Genomic DNA, 20,732 nt, shown 5'->3' with positions numbered 1-20,732 from the left:
TGCTGGCATGAGTACAACAAAACTCAAAAGTTCTCTTACCCGACCTTCAGGTTCACAGAACACAAGCTCCGTTCGTATGTTCACCTCATAATGGTGTCAGTGACAGTCAACCAAACAATGAAGCAGTGTCAAGAAATGCAAGAATTAATCAGCACTAGTTTGTGCCAATCAGTCTTCCGCTTCTTGATTAATCTCACAGCATATATCATCTGCTTAAGGCTAGAAAAAGTGTCCGATCCTAGCTACTGTTAGATAACTGTCCTTTTGAGTTTGTTTAGATTAAGAGTTTGTCAATTGTATGAGCATAACTGTATTAGCCCCGAACCAATTCTTCTTTATCTGGCTCTAGCCTTCAGGCCAAAATCAAGCAACTCCTAGTATTCAAAGAAATAGCAGCATTGAGAATTGGGACTGAAAAGCCACTTGCGAGGGCCCTTTTAAAAGCCAATCATGAGTTCATAAATAAGTGAATCAATTAGAACCATCATAATCTTTTGGACGACTCATGTCCGTGTGACCGGAGCGCAACTATTGGCTCCCGTGGGTTTCCCTAAATTCCATCTATCACTGGACCGATCAGAGCCACAAGAGGATTCATCTTAGCTGGAGTCTCTGGCTGGAGTGGTCACAAGTCTGTCTGCAGACTCCCTTCATTTTTTCCCCTCTGGCCGCTGTTTCACAGAGGTTATTGAGATTACAGATGATTGTGGAGTAATTTCCAGAATCTGAGTCCAGTGCACAACCTCCAAGTTCAAACCACAACCTTAAATTTAATGAATGGCTGGTCAATGTTATCGGCTCAAAGTTTTTCAACCATTTCAATAAAAAATGGTGTCTTCTGTGTTGTGATGTCTCTGTTTTGAAAATTCTGCCAAAACGAGTGGGATTAGTGGGCAAAAAAAGTCCAACCGGAATGGTGGCAGCTACCCAGATGACCCGTGGCCATGCCCAGTAGCAATTCCCTCAGTTCAACCTTGAATGATGGATCAAAGACTCTGATACAGCTACCTCATTCTCATTCACATAATCTTTTCCAACCAAGTTCAAGCGCTTCTTGCATCAGATCTCTGAAAAATCAAAAGTGACTCTTGTCTATCTGGGTTTTAGATGGTGTTCAACCTAAGCTCCAGTAACATAGGGGACATTTTTTATACTTGCCCGGTTTCGTTGCCACCAGCGAGCCCTTCTTCATCGTCATCCTCTGGCAAAGCAAGTTGCAGTTTGGTAAGGGCTATAGTGAAAGGCAATGCAGCTCCCCCTGCTTCTTCGTGCCTCGTCCCTCCAAGCCAGCTTCCGTGGTGGCGGCAAGTCTTGAAGAAGCAACCGAAGGATTCTTTAAGTAATTGTTTACCTTCTGAAGAGGATCTGGAGAGTCATCTAGGACTAGTCAAGAGGTTTTCTCTACGTGAGGTACAACTTATGACGAATAATTTTGCCCATGTTCTGGGTGAGGGTGGATTTTCCATGGTTTATAAGGGAAGCTTAGTGGACGGTTCTCTAGTAGCAGTCAAGAGAATGGAAGGAAGCAACCTCGCAGAGTTCCTGACACAACTGAAAGTGAGCAGCAAAATCAAGCATCGCAATGTGCTCAGTCTGCTTGGGTTCTGCATCATACCCACAGAACTATTTCTAGTTTATCCGTTTATGCCTTGTGGAAGCGTAGCACGTCACTTGAGATCATCTCGGTCAAATCTTTCAGATCGAGGGACCACCCTGGAATGGTCAGTAAGGATGAGGGTTGCGACTGGAGTTGCCAAGGCGCTTGCTTACTTGCATGAAGACTGCAATCCCAAGATCATCCATCGAGATATTAAAGCTTTGAATGTTCTATTGGATGAGAAGTACTGAGTGGCTCTTGCAGATTTTGGACTGGCAGTGTTGATGGACTACGAAGAGGTTTGCGTCGAAAGTGATGCGGTCGGAACACGTGGGCATGTGGATCCCGAGTACTTCATCACTGGGAGATGTTCGACAAAGACTGATGTGTATGCACATGGGATCATGCTTCTTGAAGTCACAGCGGGAAGGAGTATTTCGGATCTTGCCCAACTTGCCAATGACTGTAATGTGTTTGAATGGGTGAAAGTGCCTTTGATGAAAGAAATTTGGATGTGTCAATTGACTGCTCTCTGCATGGGAAGTTCGTGGAAGAAGAGATGCTGAAGTTGATTAAATTAGCTATGGCTTGTACAGAGGGAGACGCCCCGATATGTCGCAAGTGGTCAGGATGGTTGAAGGGAATGCTCAAAACTTCATTGTAGAATGACTCAAATTGAACTAGCTGTCACTGTCTGCATATTTTGGTGGATGCATATTTCACATCTTTAGCGAAGATTTGTGGTCTTTGATGCTTGTTACTGACAACAGACTGTTCGATGAATTGGTGAAGATAACCAATTGGAACTTATGTTTATAAGGCTGTTCCTGCAAATTATCATAACCAAAACTCGTCTGGACATTTGAATTCGGGGTTGGCATTTACAGCATGTGTCTTGCTTATTGCATCAAGCTTTCTGCCTAATTTGATGGTGGACAGTGACAGATGAACAAAAGTTGGTGATTAATGATTTCAACCATGCGACAGATATTTTATCATGTTTCAGAGAGAGCGTTCACATTTATGGTTAAATGGACAAAAACCGAATGGTCTGGTTGTTTTTGGCTTGTACTTAGCTTGCCCAAGATAAAATCCTCTCTTGTTTGTCTATGTTTCCGTTTCCTTGTTCTGATGCTGATTGACCATGACAGATCTGTTGGCAGATTCAAGTAACTCAGGACATCTAACTCAAAGACTAGAACCTTCCTACTATGGTAGTACGCGTGCATCTAGTCGTGATTCAGAAACTCGGTTTTGATCCTAAGGCATTTTAAGCATGGAAGACCACTTTAAACTTTAAAAAATTTCCAATGACAGATGACTACTTTTTTCATAATACTGATTAGCTTGACATATTTATTGTTAACTTGATATGGATAGTTATTGCAGAAGATCACCTATATGGAGATTCAATGCCCTTCTTTTTCATTCTCAGATGTCCACCAAAAATCTGTTTAGATAGTTTTCATTGTATGCTTCATATAAGCTAAAAAATATATAAGAACTGAACATACCTAGTCTCACAGAAGTGTCGGCCAATGCAACATTTTCTACTCTTTGAAGAAGTTGTAAAATCTCGTTTTCAAAACCTGCTTGCCGCTAGAAAATGTCACTGCCCAGTTTATCAGATTGCTTGAAACTATGATTTGCATCTGCCTGTTTTTCTTATGCTGATGTTCCCTTAAATACTTCATTCACCCATGGTTCGACTGGAGGCTCCATCACATAGAGGAAATGGACTCAGTTTAGAGCTTCTAAGAATTTTCTCAAAATTAAATTCAGACCCTCAAAGAGCTCCCCAGCAAAGATCGATTCGGTATTAGCAGAAGACCGACGATTTTTGCATTAAGATCAAGACTCAGAATCTTGTTTTCTCTATCCTAATCATAATTGTTAGTCAATTCATGGATATAAAGTAGATCACATGAATTCATGAGTGACAAAGACTTCGGGTATATGAAAAGTTGAAAAGTCTAAGAGATGCGGGCTTGGATGGTGATTAGGACTTAATACAATGTTGAAGAACTCATCTGTATCGCTCTCTTCTGCGACCAATTTTCCACAACAAGCTGACTCGATCCATCCAGTGTTGGCCCTGACCTTCAATTGAAGGTGATTGTTTTGTGGATGAATACTCTCACATCTCCTTGCATTACACATCAAATCTTAACCACTTCAGTTTGGGACTTCAATGCACGTGGAACGCATCATTGTCAATCACATAATTTCTGGGATACTTCCTGAACATTAGTTCCCCCAGGGTGTAATCTTGAATAGGAAAAAAGGGCCTTTGCAAAAATTAAATTCCCACACCTTAGAAAACAGTGACTCCACATTTTGATTGAGAGCGGTAAAAGAGATGGTTTTCAATTTCTCCACCGTCGATCTCACAGAAAACATTGACTGGTCCACACTGTTCTCTCTGCCTACTTCTCTGCCGTCCACAATTTGCCTAGCATTCAGAAATGGTTGCGTTAGAGCTCTTGCAGTCATGGAATGATTTGCCAATTGTGCTGCCTCCGCTGTTGATATTTCTAAATGGAATCAGAAGAAATCCTCGGAGTTTCCATACAACCCTGCTAACTTCTCTGACAAAGCTATAAATATTTACTTATCATGAACTGCAAGTTGCAACTGGCAATTTTCTGTGAGAAAAACCTTGATTGGCAGAGGTGGATCTGCTAAGGTCTATAAAGGCCAGGTAGCTGATGGATCTCTCTTGTGGCAGTTAGAAGATGCGAACCATGCACGCCTACTGCTTTGTCCATGCGTCAGTTTCGACCAGAATTACAGGTCCAGAGAGCAACCATTCATCGGAATCTGCCTCAAATAATTGGCTTTTGCAAGGAAGCACATTCGCAGGAACTTGTAAAAACGAACACAAAACAGCAAGAGTACTTTCTTGTACATCCGTTTATTGGCTTATGGAACTCTGGCTCATAGTTTATGGAAGCATCAGCGGCGCAGGCAATGGGTTGGATTGCTGCCCCCTCTCAACTGGCCAACACAGATGCACATCAAACTAGGAGTAGCAAGAGGGCTTCGCTGTCTTCAATGAGAATTGTAGTATCCGGATAATTCATTGCGACATAAAGCTTTCAAACATTTTGTTGGATAAGGAATTCGAGGCTCTCATTGCAGATTGTCATAAAAAATCTGCAGCGAGAAATGACGAAGTTAATACATAAGACTAGGTGAAAATTTAAGACCAAAGGAATATCCAGTACGTTACCTGACATTCTAAGACGAGAGGTGCATATCCCATCATTGGGAAAAGTCATCTTGGTATTGTAATTGGAGAAGCGAGTAGGTGTCCTCGTCAGTTGGCCACTGGATGCAGTGGGACACTAGGGAGTAGGGATGTTTACATCAAGGCTGGCAGATACCAGCCTGCACATGAGCACACAAAATAACTTTAAAAGAAAGGCAAGAAGGCCCGCGAGTCATTTGTAAATGTTGCAGTGCTTGCAGACATTACAGCTAAACCAAATAAACTTGTTTGAGCAAATATAGAGCTAGTCAGATGCAGGTGCACCCCAGAAATTGTACTTAGTACACTGTTATTGAAGGCAGCAAAAGAATCACCATTATGGGTAAGATGCTTGAGGTCAAAATTGAGTTTTATGGCTGGACTACCAGTCCATCCCAATATTCGTCTCAATTGGATCAAACATGCTATGTGGAGTTTTAGATCAGATTTTCCAACAGCTAGGAAACTATGCCTGCATTATCCTGATAGAGTAGAATAATCAACATAAGCTTAGAATTATAAGTAAAAACTGTTTTTGGTGTTCTATTCAATCCGGCACGTTTATATGGGAACAACCAAGTCAATGGCCAATAAAAAGTAAGGATCCAGCTATAAAAACAAGCACATGATCTGGTGGCTATAATACTTATAACATCTAGACTATATAGTTATTGTATATTGAGCACCATTCAGGCAACCGCACTCGGAAAGAATAAGCAGATTATTTAGAGAGAAAAAATAGACATCTAAGCAAACCCAAGTGAAAGCTGATGCTTAAGTGGGGCACTTACCTGTACACAGTATTCACCCCAATTCAGAAGGTCTCAATCCACCCCAATTCAGAAGGTCTCAATCCACCATGATAGCACTCATGAACTGGGGATCCAATCAAACAAATCATAGATCATCCACGTCCACAAATGAACTAACATCAATGTCTTGAAGTGTCATTATGCCCATGTACAATTCATGTATATGGACAGGACAGATGGGAAGGCACTTGCGATTCAAACTCTCATGAATTGCACCCATCCCCGATATCCACTTCTCCTCGTTCAGCGGGTTTACATTTAATCTGTTTTGAAGTAATCGTATCCGATAAAAAACTACATCAGTTCGGTCACAGAAATGAGCAATACAGGAATGAAGTGCCTCACAATCGAAAGCCAATCTAATCAGCGCCAAAGTTAGAACCCCTTCAACAGGCTTTGGATCTGAAAGGTTTCCATCTCCCATCATCTTAACCACTTTTTCTGTGGGAAAGTACAACATTTCATTTTCACATGCATCCAAGACTTTTAAATCCTTGGTGTAATGCCTAATTGCTTCAAGTTTGGTCGATTCGTGCTTCTCTGCTAAAGTTAAAATGCAAGAGAACCTCATGTGATACGTTACAACAGTCTTTACCATCTTGAAGTTGTGGCAGCAACAGAAATAGTCAAGCCATCTTTTCCCTACACCTGCATACCATTTGACGATATCAGCATCGTCTAGAGCAATGAGTAGCTTGATCGGTCTAGGACGACCCATATTGTTTGTAAATCCAGCCATTTTAACTGCCTTTCGAACAAGTTCAATGGGTGCATCAACTCTAATGCACAATTGTGTCAAATCATGAACTGTCATCTCTGCATACTTGTGTTCTCTGTCTTCTTCTTCTCTCCTTTCTTCTTCCCTCAATGCCTTCATAGCTTTGACCGGAGACAAGTGCTTCTCTACTTGCTTTTGGAACTTGTCATGAGCAAAGACAAGTTCCTGCGGCAATTGGTCTCTTATGCGTTGTAAAGAAAGAAAATTTCCAGCTGAGAGCACCCGATGCCAATTATACCGCTCCTCCAGAGATCCTAAGAAGTCCTGCACCACTTCATCTGCCCATGTTCTGAAAATCTCGGTGACCTCATTGTCGATTTGGACTTCAGATTTGAACCCATCGCTCCGTTTCAACTTCTTGAAAACATGACTCAAAATCTTCAATCCCAGTTTTTTCCTATTCCTCTCCCTAGCATTTCTCATTTCTAAAGCTTTCACTTCCTTCTGTCTTAGGTACTTCTTCCTAGCCCTAATGGCTTTTTCTGATGGCATGGGATGCAAAACAGAAGGCGGGACTGCCTGAAGTTCCATCCCTAAGAACTCAATCTTTTCCATCATGGGGCTGTGAATTGCAGTTCTCACTCTATCCACCTTCAATTCCAACTTCTCTTCTATATACTTCGCAACTTTATTCTTCAAATCCAGAGTCAAAATTTTTGACCCTGACGTTATAAACAGCATCTCGTCCAAGTACCTAACTGCATACACCTTCACGGGCTTGTAAAACACATTCGATGTCGAATCTGAAGCATTCTCATTAGAATCAAACTTAAAATTCTCTTTATTCATTCGAAGCCGTAATTCCTGAATTTCCTTGTCCAATCCATTGAAGTATACATTAATCAAAATGGCGCACAAGCCACTCTCTTGAGGCAACCCTCTCCCCAGATAACACCCGCCAAATTCAATGCTCACGGCTTCGCACTCAAACAGCTTCCTTATCAAATCAATGAAAAGAGCATCGTCGATCTTCTCTTCAATGACCCTACACAATTTGCTCACATGTGCACAATCAAACTTCTGCCTATCAAATTTCACAGTGAACCACCAACTGGGATTCTGCACAGAGCTTTTCAAGTATCGCACAGCCGTGTGGCGCCCCACACCGACCCGCCCGCCATAAGCGAACGTCGCAAACCTCTCATCATATATGACCTCCAGGACCATCCTGAGGGCCTCGATCAAGACCTTCAGTCTCAAGCTGGGCAGGACCAGGGGCTCACCTTTCTTCCTCGACGGCGCCATCACGACGCAGTGCGCAGCGACGTCGAACCGGCCCTCGGCGATCTCGCGGCCCATCTCGGGGAGCGAGAAGCGCCTCGACACCGACTCGAGCAGGGGAGAAGAATGCGGAGGCAGGGGAGCCGCCTCGGGAGGGCTCGGGGCAACGAGGTTCCGGCAGGCTGCGAGGAGGACGGCGGGCGAAGACACGACTTGGCGGAGGAGGCCGGAGAACTTGCCATCCTTGGTGTACCGACCGAGAACGAGGGTTTTGAGCTGAGGCGGCGTCAAGGGCTCCGCCGTGGGGTCCGGCGACAGAGATGGGGTGGAGTTGAGTCTGCGGGTGGTGCGGCGGAGGATCAGGGAGGGCCGGACGTCGGAGGAGGCGATCCTTCGAAAGCTCAAATGCATTTGGATTAGCGAAATGCGAGAGGAAAGGAGACGGTGGAAAATCTCCACTTCCAGGAGATGTGCGGAGTTCACTTGGGAGCCGCCTTGGAGCGGGGGAGTTGCTTCCGAAGTTATATGAGTAAATTAACTCTTCTTTTTGTGTTTACTGAAAAGTTAATATACTGGGTTAATACCACAAAAAACTGCAAACCGATACATCCGTAATAATTTTATCCAAAACTAATATTTTGACCAACAAAAATCCCAAACTGGTACACCTATGATAATTTTACCCAAAACTAATATTTTGACCAATAAAAATTCCAAACTGGTACGCATGTGACAAATTTACCTTCAATTTATTTTCGTTAAATTTTACTGTTAAATTGCTTTGTTAAATGACACACAACAGTTGATTGATGTGCTAGTTTTATGTTTTACCTTTCGTTTGTTACAGGTGTAACAGTTTGTGATTTTTTTTTGTATTAATTCAATTTAACGGAAACTAACGGAGAGTAAATTTGTCACAAATGTACCGGATTTGGGTTTTTAGTGGTCAAAATGTTAGTTTGGGGTAAATTTGTCACAGGTATATCAGTTTAGGATTTTTTGTGGTAAAAAAATTAATTTTGGGTAAAATTATCACAGGTTTACCAGTTTGGGGTTTTTTATGGTATTAACCCTATATATTTTCATAACTAAATTGAAATTTTTTTGAAATACTTTAAGTTTATTCAAAACTAGATCCCATTGGGCAATCAAATTAAAAAAAAGAATGATCTCTTTTGTCAAAAAAAAAAATTGATGTATATGGATCAAGAATTTGTGATTTTCAAGTGTTAATTAGATATATCACGAGAAAAAGTGTCAGTACGTTGGGGGCTGTAGTTCTATTGCTACGAATGAAATCATTCAGAAAAATATATACAGACTGACACGATCAATTTTGAAAGACTTAGAATAGCCCCATTTCATGATTTAATTTCTTAAAAAAACTTCGAACTTCGGCTCTATTCGTTTCGCGGAAAACAACTTCTAGGAAAATGTTTTCCGAATTTTTTGGCATTTGTTTCTCGAATAATAAATTAGTCAAGGAAAACATTTTCCTTCATTGAAAAAAAAACACCTTCAAAAGTAGAGAAAATTATTTCCTCTTTTGAAAAGAGGAAATCATTTTCCGTGCTCCTTCTTTCACCTTCAATTTTTTAATTATTTCTTATTTTTATTTTTTATTTTCTTTTTAGGGTTAATACCACTAAGGGTGCGCATGACAATCATTCTGTGCCCGGGAACTATTTCTACTCAGAAATGATTCTTTTTTATTCTGTGCCCGGAAACAATTTCTGAGCATTTGAAGGCGTTTGGTAACTGTCCAAAATTTCTATTCCTGGGATAGAAAAGAACAGAAATACGTTTAGTAACTACACAAAATTTCTTTTTATTAATAATATTTTAATAATATTTTAAATTGTTTAATATTTTTTTCTTTTTTTTTTCTTTCTACCCTTCCCTTCTTTGGCCATGGCCGACCGCCGGTGACCGGCCACAGCCCAGGGAAGAACAACACAAACAAGAAAAGAAAAAAAAACGAAAAAGAAGAAAAAGAACTCATTCTCAAAATTGTGCCGAGAAACAAGAAGCAACTTTTTTTTACTTCTTGTTTCTCTTCCAAAACTGTTTCTGGGCACAAATTTTTGCAAAAATGTGCCTGGGAACAAAAGGTTTACCAAACGCATTTCTGTTCCCAAACTATTTCTGGGAACAAAAGAACAGAAATTTTCACTGTTTTGCACGTTACCAAACGGACCCTAAAAACCCTAAGTTGATAAATCTGTAACAAATTTACTCCGAATTAATTTTTTGACCGCCAAAAATCCCAAACTTGTACACATGTGACAAATTTATCCTCTGTTAGTTTTCGTTAAATTTTACAGTCAAATTGTTGAGCTGTATGACATGTAACAGTTAATGGGTATACTAATTTGGGGTTTCACCCCTTCGTTTGTCACAGGTTTATCGATTTATGATTTTTCGCGGTGTTAATCCAATTTTAAAGAGGGTAAATTTGTCGCAAGTATACAAGTTTGGGGTTTTTTGTTGTCAAAAAATTAATTCGGGGTAAATCTATCACATGTATACTAATTTGGGGATTTTCGTGATATTAACCTTTCTTTTTATTAAAATTCTAAATTTTAATTGTTTTATTTGTATTGTTTTATTCTTTTCTTTTATTTTATTCTTTTTTCCTTTTTCTTCTTCTCCGATCAGTCGCCGGCCACAGCGAAGGCCGACAACCGGCCACAAGTGAGCACCTCGAGCCTCGTCGGGTCTAGCGAGGCAAGGCTAAGCCTCCCCATGTCTGGTGAGGCGAGGCTAGGCTCGGCCTCGCTAGAGGCCGACAAGCTCGAGCCTTGCCTAGTCGGATCTAGCAAGGCCTTGCTCGAGGCCGGCGAGGCAAGGCTCAACCTTGAGTGAGGGAGGTCGAGCCTCACTCGAGGCTAGTCACCGGCTGTCGTCGTGGTTGGCGACCGGCAGAGGAAGAAAAAAATGAAAAAAGAAAAGAAAAGAAAAGAAATATAAAAAAATTAAAAATTCAGAATCAAAAAATAATTTTAAAATAAAAAATAAAAAATTTGATTATATATATAAATAAAAAAATTATTAAAAAGAGTGCAATGAAGAAAATCAAATCGGATTTTCCATACTGAGCGACGGAAAATATTTTCAAGTTCATTTTTACGTTTTAGTTGAATACCGGAAAATATTATCATTTTCCCGAAAAATAGCTTCATGAAAAATATTTTTCAGAAATATCGCATTTTCCGCAAAACGAATGGAGCCTTTAATTAAGTCCAATCTCAATTTTGTCATCACCTTTTTTTGGCCAAAAAGATTTCTCAATTTTCACTTTAATTCGAAATCTATTTACGCATCCAAAATTCACCGCTGATTTTTTCAAGATTATCGACATTAGTAATCAATCTTCGAGTCGATGAATCATTTTTGGAAATGATTTTGTCCTCGCGCGGAGTCTCCCTTCCAGTAGACCCATACGAAGCACAACCACGTAGTCTCGTACAGCTCACCGTTGCGAGTTAGGTGGCAACAGGATTTGGTTTGACTTGTCGCAACGCGGAGAAAGAAAATTTCAGCGAAACTTCCTGGGCTAATAACCCAGGATGTTCCTTCCAGGATGTTGCCTAGAAACAACCCAGTTGACGGGAAACTGGGGGGCATAGGCTCCATTTAAATCAAATCTTCCACACTTTCAGAGCGTGAACCATACAAGCACATACCAGCAATAGTGTTGCATCAGAAAGATGGTTTTCAATCTTTCCACCATTGATCTCACTGAGGATGTCGATGCTTCCACTCTGTTTTCGCCGCCTACCTCGCCGTCGTCCACCGTTTGCCTGCCACTTGGCAAGAGCTTCACCCGAGCTATGGCTGTCGCGGGCAGAGTCGCTGGAGGCGCTTCTCTTGGGTTCACTGCCCCTGCCGTCGAGGTTTCTTGTTGGAGGCCGAAGCAATCCTCCTCCGACGACTCGAATCTCCAATTGCTTAGGCCTCAGGTACAGCTTCGAAAATTTACTTACCAGGAACTGCAAGTCGCGACTGGCAATTTCAGCGAAGAGAATGTTTTGGGCCAAGGTGGGTTTGGTATGGTCTACAGAGGACTTTTGCTTGATGGATGTCTGGTGGCAATAAAAAGATATACCCATCTATCTGGCCATGCTGAAGTGAAGGTTGGGAGTATGGCCAGGCACCGGAATCTGATCCAAATACTCGGCTTTTGCGATTCAATGGAACCACAAAAACCTGTCAAGAAAAAAAAGGCAAGAACAGAACCGGTAGAGTACCTGCTAGTATATCTATTGGCGGTCAACGGAAATGTGACTTCCCATTTAAGGGAGCGCACTGCAGTGCAACCCCCTCTCGATTGGCTTACCAGGATGCACATTGCCTTGGGAGTAGCGAGAGGGCTCTCGTATCTTCACGAGGATTGCAGTCTTCAGATAATTCACCGCGACATAAAGCCTTCAAACATTTTGTTGGACGAGAACTTCGAACCTCTCATTGGGGACTTCGGCTTGGCAAAATTCATGAATCATGAAGATTGGAAACATCAAGTCCAGAAGTCGAAAAGCGCTGGGGCACCACACCAGATGGCCGGAACTGAAGCAGTGAACAACCAGGAGAGGCCCTTTTTGGCTCTGGAAAGATCAGCAGAGTTATACCGTACCAATAAAATATGTGGTACATTAGGATATATCCCTCCGGAGTACGCGCTACACGGGGAATTCTCGGTAAAGAATGATGTCTACGCATTTGGGGTGGTGCTCCTCGAGCTCATCTCTAGTGTTAGCTCAGCTCATCTCTAGTGTTGGGGCTTTTGGTTTTTGAAGCATCAACCAACCCACAAAAAGAATCGATGATTTCGAGTGGCTAAAATATCTTCTGGAACATAACGAGTTGGGATGTCTGGTCGATCCGAACTTGAGGGGAGACTACGATGAGAATGAGGTTAAGAAATTAGTCAAACTGGCTCTCTTGTGCGTCCAAGAATCACCAACAAAACGACCCACGATGTCGGAGGCAGTCCAAATTCTCAAAGGAAGCAGCTTAGTTGAAAGATGGGAGAGTGAAAAAGAGGAGATAGTACGTGCTTTCTGCCAAGGTGGTTTTCAATCTCGCAGCACCCTCACTGACATTGCATCTCATCCTGATCCAGAGGAGCTATCAGGACCGAGATGACGTCTTTGTCCTGCAAGCGAGCAGCCTTAGCATTATGAATTTATTATAGTCATGCACTGATCGAGAGAGTCGTGCTTTAGTTTTCTCTTGATTTTGTTTTTTTCAATGTGTTGTTGTCATCACTGTAATTAATTGAGAATTTAAAACATCATCAGTCGTTTCGATGACAGTGAACCACTCGGTATGATTTCTTCGTAATCGAAGATACAAGCAAAAGTCACATGAAGAGATGCTGAAATAGCTAAAATAGGAGCTATCATGATTCATGACCGAAGTCTTGAGGAGCTCGAGCAGCTTATGGTCATTCAAAGACATAACCAGGTGTTTGAAATGGGTTGGATAACCATGTTCAGCTCATAACCGATAGGGATTAAATTTTTTGAGCCCATCACCTCTCCATTATTTTTAAGTCATTTATCTATCGTCGAAAGAAACCGACAAATTAGATTCACGGACTATACTGTAAGAAGCACAAGAGTCTACGAGTCAGCTCCATCGGGTCTAGAAGCCAAGTTTCACCCAGAGAAGATGTTGGATGTTGATTCAGTGTAGTTGATCTTATGTAAGTCCATGACGATATGAAATCAATCGTAAACTGAGAGTAAGTGCAAAGCGAGTTGTGGTTTTGAAAAGTTCATTTTAACAGACCCAACAGAGGAGCAATCCCATACGTGACAGACCCTGCATCACTGATCACATGTATTCAAGCGAGGTTTACTGACTAAAAGCCAATCTCATGTATTCGCTTTAATAACAGAAGGGGCTCCGGTTTACGTATGAATTTCCCTTCACAGCAAGCACCATTGCATCACGATAATAGTGGCTAGGAGTTTGAAAGGAATTGCGGCATTAAGATTTCCAAGATCCGGGCAAGGCTTTGCTCCGGACCCCACTACTCAGTGGCGTTCGGTTTGGGAATATGCAATGAACCTTGGGCTAATTCTACTTCAAGCCAACTACAAGGATCCCCGACACTGAATGCGGCCCCCGCCCAAACAATAATAGGCGAACGACATTGAAACTCCAAGTTCACATTAGTCAAGGTGGTGAAGTCTACATAAAAATAGAAATGGTACTATCTTGATATAGTAAACTACATTCCATCATTTGTTACTTGCAACTGTAGATTTGCGTCCTAACTTGCCAGTCAGAGAGCCTAGGCAGCTGCAAATTCAAAAGGGTGACGCAGAGCATTTATTCCAGCAACACGGTACTACTGTCGTTAGAATGGCTCACAGGGCAGAAAATTTATTGCACTGAATTTGGACATAATAATACGCCTTCAATCTTCATATGCATCACTTTTATCTAAAGTTTAACGACCGGTCTGATGAGAGCAAGGAGTGATTGTCAGGGCTAGAGGACTTGAACAAGGAGCGGCTCCCGGCAGGCTTCTAGGATGGTGAATGGGACATGAATGAATGAACCGTGTACCAAATATGGAGAGAGCGATTATGAGATACGAATATGAAAACTGGAATTAACTTATGGAGGCGCCTTTTGACGTAACAGCAAATTTTGCTTTAGAATTCCAAAGTTAAGTGACATAATGAGGTGAGACATTTAGGGAAAATCTCTCGCTCGGTTAGAAATTCATGCCCTACTTTAATCACAAAAAGAGTCTCTTTAGTCTTCAAGTCTAATGCTGTCCTGCACTAAAGTACATTTCCCTCTTGCTTTCCCATGAAACTCTTGAGTAAGAGTAATAACCGCAGCAATAAAACCCAAGAAAGAAAAGCCAAAGTCCTTTGGAGTTTTCCCCGGGGCTATTGAAAAGTTAATTGTCCTCACATCATGCAAATAATATAATATTATCCCCCATGTCCTTTGATACTCCATTTTCAACCCATAACTTTGTCAAACTCTAAGGTAAGCTACCACTCGCCCTAACCTAAATAGATTTATTAACTTCTTGTACAAACTGTACATGCATTGATCCTCTACAGATTATTTACATGATACGGAAAACCAGCTCTACGATAAGGAACACGCGATAAAGAAGCGAAAGATATATACGCATTAGGTTTGCTAATATGCTAATTAAGGATAAGTTTGTGAAGGACACAACAAGCAATCGACTATTCGGTTTCATTTGCTAAAGTTTGTTTTGAAATAAGGTCGTCGCCATTGAGCTGAAGTTATGAGTAAATTAACTCTTCTTTTTGTGTTTATTGAAAAGTTAACATATTTTAAAACTGAATTGAAATTTTTTGAAATACTTTGTGTATTCCATACCCCATTGGGCCATCGAATTAAAAAAAAAGAATGATCTTCTTTGTCAAAAAATTGATGTATATGGATCAAGAATTTGTGATTTTTCAAGTGTATTATATATATCATGAGAAAAAGTATTGGTACGTCGGAGGTTGTAGTTTTTCTTCTTTGATTGCTATGAATGAAATCCTTCAGAAACATATATACAAGCTAACGCGATCAATTTTTTAAAGACTTAGAATAGCCCCCTTTCGCAATCTAGTTCCCTAAAAAAACCCCAAAACTTTATGCCCAATTTCAATTCTGTCCTCAACTGTTTTTGGCCAAAAAGAATTTCCAATTTTCACTTTAGTCCAAAATCTGCCTACGTATCCAAAAATCTCCGCTGATTTTTTCAAGATTATCGACATTAATAAATCTATCTTTGAGTCGAATGAATCAATTTTGGAAATGATTGTGTCCTCACGCCGAGTTTCCCTACTAGTAGACCCATACGAAGCATAACCTCGTAGTCTCGTGCCCCAGGATTTGGTTTGACTTGTTACAACACGGAGAAAGAAAATTTCAGGGATACTTCCTGGGCTAATAAGTTCAGCAGGTACCTTCCACTTCCAGGATGTTACCTAGAAACGACCCGGCTGACGTGAAACCAGGGGCATAGGCTCCATTTAAATCAAATCTTTCCACACTTCCGGAGTGTGAACCATACAAACACATACCGGCAATACTGTTGCATCAGAAATATGGTTTTCAAATTTTCCACCATTGATCTCACCGAAAATGTCGATGTTACCTCTCTGTTCTCGCCGCCTACTTTTCCATCATCCACCGTTTGCCTTCCACTTGGCAAGAGCTTTACCACAGCTATCGCGGTCGTGGGCAGAGCCGCTGGAGGTGCTTCTCTTGGGTTCACTGCCCCTGCTGTCGAGGTTTCTTGTTGGAGGCCGAAGCAATCCTCTGACGACTCGATTCTCCAATTGCTTCGGCCTCAGGTATAGCTTCAAAAATTTACTTACCAGGAACTGCAAGTCGCGACTGGCAATTTCAGCGAAGAGAATGTTTTGGGCCGAGGTGGGTTTGGTAAGGTCTACAGAGGAATTTTGGTTGATGGATCTCTGGTGGCAATAAAAAGATGTGCCCAACTATCTGGCTGTGCTGAAGTTGTCCCACCCCGAAATCTACCAGGATGGGGGATGACACGGCCGTCCTTCCACCCGAAGGATGCAGCCTCAAATCACCCAAAAGTCCTCATGACATCGCTCTCGCTCTATTGGCTGCTAATCAAGATCCTGAAAGATTGGGAAAAGAGGGGGGTGAGAAACCACAGCTCAGTAAGTAGTGCGTATCTCTTCTAAGCAGATCGAGCAACCATTATGCATACATAACACTACAAAAAAACCGGGTTTTTCCGACGAAAATTTCCGACGAAAAAATTTTCGTTGGAAATTTGCAACGAAAATTCCAACGAAAAATAAATTCGTCGGAAATTTCCGACGAAAAATGTTTCGTCGGAAATTTCGTTTCCGACGAAATTTTCCGACGAAAAAATTTTCGTCAGAAATTTCCGACGATTTTATTTTTCGTGGAACTTTTCGTTGTAAATTTCCAACGAAAATTTTTTCGTCGCAAATTTCCAACGAATTTTTGCGACGAAATTTTTTTCGTCGGAAATTTCCGACGAATTTTATTCGTGGCAAATTTGCAATACGAAAAATGATGTATTTGATATCTGTCCCGACCCCTAATTTCTCTCTGTCGACTGATTCCTCTTATCCCCTCGCTGTTCTCTCTCCATCTCTCTCTTTAATTTCTCTCGAATTACTTATCGGTGCACTCGCAAATCAATCTCGGTAAAGCTTTTTCGCCGGTAAGTGTCGTGGCTAATTTCATGAATAATTGGCGACGAAAACGGTTCGTCGCAAAATTATTCTTCGCTGGATTTGTATTTGTTGGTGTTATTAAAAAAATTTTTTTCCTTTCCTCACTGGTTTGGCCGATCGCCGGCCATGGGGCGAGGTCCGGTGGCCTGGCCATGGCCGTCGGTCAACCTCGCCGACGCACAGGCGGGCTAGCCTCGCCGGCCAAGCTCGCCGGCCATGGCGAGCTCGGCCCCGGCCAGCGGCGAGGCTGGCCCTCGCCGGCACCGGCGAGCTCGAGCTCGCCCAGATGTGGGCGAGATCCGGGCCTCGCCGGCCATGGCGAGCTCGAGCTCGCCGGCGGCTTGGCTGGCCCTCGCCGCTCAGGCGAGGGCCGAGCTCGCGGCGGCTTAGGCGGCCCTCGCCGGCACGGCGAGGGCCGAGCTCGCCATGGCCGGCGAGCTCGAGGTCGCCTAGATCGGGCAAGCTCGCTCGCGCGAGGCGGAGCTCGCCATGGCCGGCGAGCTCCGCTCGCCGACTCGGCGAGATCTCGAGCTCGCCGCGGCTGGCGGCCATCGCCGGACCGCGGGCCGAGCTCGCCATGGCCGGCGAGCTCCGCTCGCCCGACCTCGGCGAGATCCGGGCGACCTCGAGCTCGCCGGCGGCTTGGCGGCCCTCGCCGAGACGGCGAGGCCGAGCTCGCCATGGCCGCGAGCTCCGAGCTCGCCCGGATCTGGGCGAGCTAATGCTCGCCCGCGGCTTGGCGGCCTCGTCCTGCCGGCGAGGGCCGACTCGCCATGGCCGGCGAGCTCGAGCTCGCCCGGATCCGGGAGAGTTCGGGCGAGCTCGCCGGCCATGGCGAGCTCGGCCCTGCCGGTTTCGGCCAGGGCCAGCCTCACCGCCGGCGAGCTCGATGTCGCCCAGAACTTGCCCAGGCGAGCTCGCCGGTCGCCGGACCGGCGACCGGCCAAGAAGAAAGGACAAAAAAAAAGAAAAAGAAAAAAAAAAGAGAAAAATATAAAAGATAATTAAAAAATTAATTTTAAGTCATTTGTTTTTATTTCAGGTACGTGTCTATTTGAAGGTCTCGCAATCCAAGTGAACGTTGCAATTCTCATCAAATAGACCACTTTCTACTACAAAAGTTTCAGTCAAATACTTGGTAAGTTTTCTTGACATGGTAATTTTTTCATTTTTTTCAAGTTGAAAGTAATTATTTCGTAAAAAAGAAAATTGTAATTGTTAGAATTTTATGGTTTTAATTAACAATATTAAACAATAGATATGATATTTTTAATATTGTACGAGAATTTTTTTATTTTTATACAGACACAATGCAAAGAGACAGGGGTTGGATGTATAATAAGAACCTACCTGGACGTCAAGGATTGACCGATGAGTTTCGAATCGGGGTGGAACTATTTTTGGACTTTGCTAGTAATAAATATGAGTTCATGGATGGAAATAAGTTAAGGTGTCCATGTAGAAAGTGCAGTAATGGAAAATTTCAAGACATTGACATAGTTAGAGAACATCTTTGTAGATTTGGGTTTACTCCGAACTATTATAATTGGACTTACCACGGTGAACCATTTATATCTGATGACGGATATCGAAGAAGCGACCAAATGTTTGTTAGGGAAGAATGTAGCTATTATGACCAATTGAATCCATATCAGGGGATGGTGTTTGATGAAGCAGGCCATAATTTTTTTCCAGAATCGAATCATGCAAGTACTAGTTTAACTCCTCCACTTGAACAAGTGGGAACTAGTCATGCATCATAATTGGAAGAGGCAGGAGTTACAGGTTTTGATGAGAATGTGTGTGATGGAACTTTTCAATCTAATCGATTATGGGAAGAGTTGAAAACAGCAGATGAACCTTTATGGGCAGGTTGTGACAACCACACGAAGGTATCAGTGACAGCAAGACTGTTAAATATCAAGGAGGAGCATAATGTGTCTGTGGATTGCTTCAACTCTTTTGTTGAAGTAATGCGGGAAACAATGCCTCGTGATAACATCATGCCAAGTGAATTTTACGATATGAAAAAGCTAGTGGAAAATTTAGGTCTTCCAGTTGTAAGGATTGATGTATGTAGTATGGGTTGTATGTTATAAATGAGAGATGATGAAAATGCAGAATCTTGCAAATTCTGCAGCCAACCTAGGTACAAGATTAACAGGCGGCAAGGTTGTAATCAGAAGCGTAAACCATGTAAACAAATGTTCTACTTGCCCTTAATCCCTAGGTTGCAAAGGCTTTATGCGTCTCAAGCTACTGCTGAACACATGACTTGGCATGCAAATCATGAAACAGAAGAGGATCTAATGTGTCATCCTTCAGATGCAGAGGCATGGAAACATTTTGATAGAACATATCCCGAGTTTGCGATAGAGCCTCGAAACATCGGGTTAGGTACATTGTGCTGATGGTTTTGCCCCATTTGGGAAATCAAGAAAAAGTTATTGATGTTGGCCAGTTATCTTAACTCCGTACAATCTTCCACCCGGTATGTGCATGAAGACACCTTATATGTTTTTGACATTGATCGTGACTGGCCCGCAAAATCCGAAAAAGTTGATAGATGTTTATATGCAACCATTGATTGAAGAGTTACAACGGCTATGGGATGAAGGTGTCCCTACGTATGACGTTTCTACCGATCAAACATTTGTAATGAAGGCTGCTCTTCTTTGGACGATAAATGACTTTCCAGCTTATGGAATGTTATCTGGATGGAGTACAGCTGGGATCTTAGGATGTCCGATATGTATGGAGATATCGAAGTCATTCAGATTAAAGCACGGTAAGAAGGCCAGCTATTTTGACTGTCATAGGCAATTTTTTGCCGCTAAAGCATACATTCAGAAGGAATAAAAAAGAGTTTATCAAGAATAGGATCGAAAGAACACATCCACCATTGAGGTTGACCGGTGATCAAATTTGGGAGCGAGTGCAGGAGTTTCCAACGGTTGTTGAAAACCCTCACGGCACAACTATTGGGTACGGAAGTACACATAAATGGACTAAGCGCAGTATATTTTGGGATCTACCATATTGGAAGGCCCATCTTATTCATCATAATCTTGACGTCATGCACATAGAGAAGAACGTTTTCGATAATGTCATAAATACTGTGATGGATGTCACTGGAAAAACAAAAGACAACTTGAACGCAAGAAAAGATATGAGGGATATTTGCGATCGGCCAACACTAGATGTGGATGCAAGCAGCAGGGGACCAAAACCAAAAGCAGTTTATACATTGGACAAGGAGCAGAGACGGGTCGTTTGTCAATGGTTAAAATCGGTGCGATTTCCTGATGGATATGCTTCGAATCTAGGGAGATGCGTTGATTTGAATGAATGCAAGTTGATAGGTCTGAAGAGTCATGATTGTCATGTATTTATGGAAAGACTAATTCCAATAGCCTTCAAGGAACTTTTACCAAACTTTGTTTGGGGCGCCATTACAGAATTAAGTAATTTCCTGCACGATATTTGCTCAACAGCGTTGAAAGCATCACATATGGAGAAACTAGAGAGAGATATTCCAATTATTCTTTGCAACTTAGAAAGGATATTTCCTCCATCGTTCTTTGATTCAATAGAGCATCTCTTAGTTCACTTGCCTTATGAGGCCAAAGTTGCAGGTCCCGTCCAATTTCGATGGATGTATCCATTTGAGAGGTAAGTTTTTTGTTAAATAAATTTTAAAGTACTTCATTATATATTATGTTCCGATAAATTTTTTTGTATTGCAACTAGGTTCTTATATCATTTGAAGAAAAAAGTGAAGAATAAGGCATGTGTCGAAGCTTCAATTTGTAATGCATATATTGTGAAAGAAGTG

General features: G+C 42.2%; 2 protein-coding genes, 1 non-coding gene and 1 pseudogene across 3 annotated transcripts; 2 read left to right on the top strand and 2 right to left on the bottom strand.

The window, feature by feature from the left end:
• The first annotated feature begins 1,107 nt into the window (after positions 1 to 1,107).
• Positions 1,108 to 1,848, top strand: LOC130139096 (BRASSINOSTEROID INSENSITIVE 1-associated receptor kinase 1-like). Its single transcript, XM_056315338.1, has one exon. The coding sequence runs from the start codon at positions 1,108 to 1,110 to the stop codon at positions 1,846 to 1,848; it is 741 nt and encodes a 246-aa protein (XP_056171313.1).
• Positions 1,849 to 3,886: 2,038 nt separating this feature from the next.
• LOC115683378 (uncharacterized) lies at positions 3,887 to 5,693 on the bottom strand. Its single transcript, XR_008817324.1, has 3 exons — positions 5,639 to 5,693; positions 4,830 to 4,987; positions 3,887 to 4,753 (listed from the first exon to the last, which is right to left on the bottom strand). It is a non-coding gene; the product is annotated as an uncharacterized LOC115683378 (transcript).
• A 42-nt stretch (positions 5,694 to 5,735) lies between these two features.
• LOC130134400 (nuclear intron maturase 3, mitochondrial) lies at positions 5,736 to 8,069 on the bottom strand. Its single transcript, XM_056315423.1, has one exon. The coding sequence runs from the start codon at positions 8,067 to 8,069 to the stop codon at positions 5,745 to 5,747; it is 2,325 nt and encodes a 774-aa protein (XP_056171398.1). The 3' UTR covers positions 5,736 to 5,744.
• A 3,299-nt stretch (positions 8,070 to 11,368) lies between these two features.
• LOC115683284 (LRR receptor kinase BAK1-like) lies at positions 11,369 to 12,972 on the top strand (annotated as a pseudogene).
• Positions 12,973 to 20,732: the final 7,760 nt, after the last annotated feature.

The sequence above is a fragment of the Syzygium oleosum genome, unplaced genomic scaffold, assembly GCF_021117445.2.
Source record: "Syzygium oleosum isolate NSW1041296 unplaced genomic scaffold, Sole_v2.1 Sole_v2.10, whole genome shotgun sequence".
NCBI classification, from domain to species: domain Eukaryota; kingdom Viridiplantae; phylum Streptophyta; class Magnoliopsida; order Myrtales; family Myrtaceae; genus Syzygium; species Syzygium oleosum.
The sequence above is the reverse complement of the archived record's forward strand: the minus strand, read 5'-3'. Positions and strand labels throughout refer to the sequence as shown.

Excerpts from the sequence above, each read along its gene's own strand:
- LOC130134400 (XM_056315423.1), bottom strand. The coding sequence starts at position 8,069 with ATGCATTTGAGCTTTCGAAGGATCGCCTCCTCCGACGTCCGGCCCTCC.
- LOC130139096 (XM_056315338.1), top strand. The coding sequence starts at position 1,108 with ATGGTGTTCAACCTAAGCTCCAGTAACATAGGGGACATTTTTTATACT.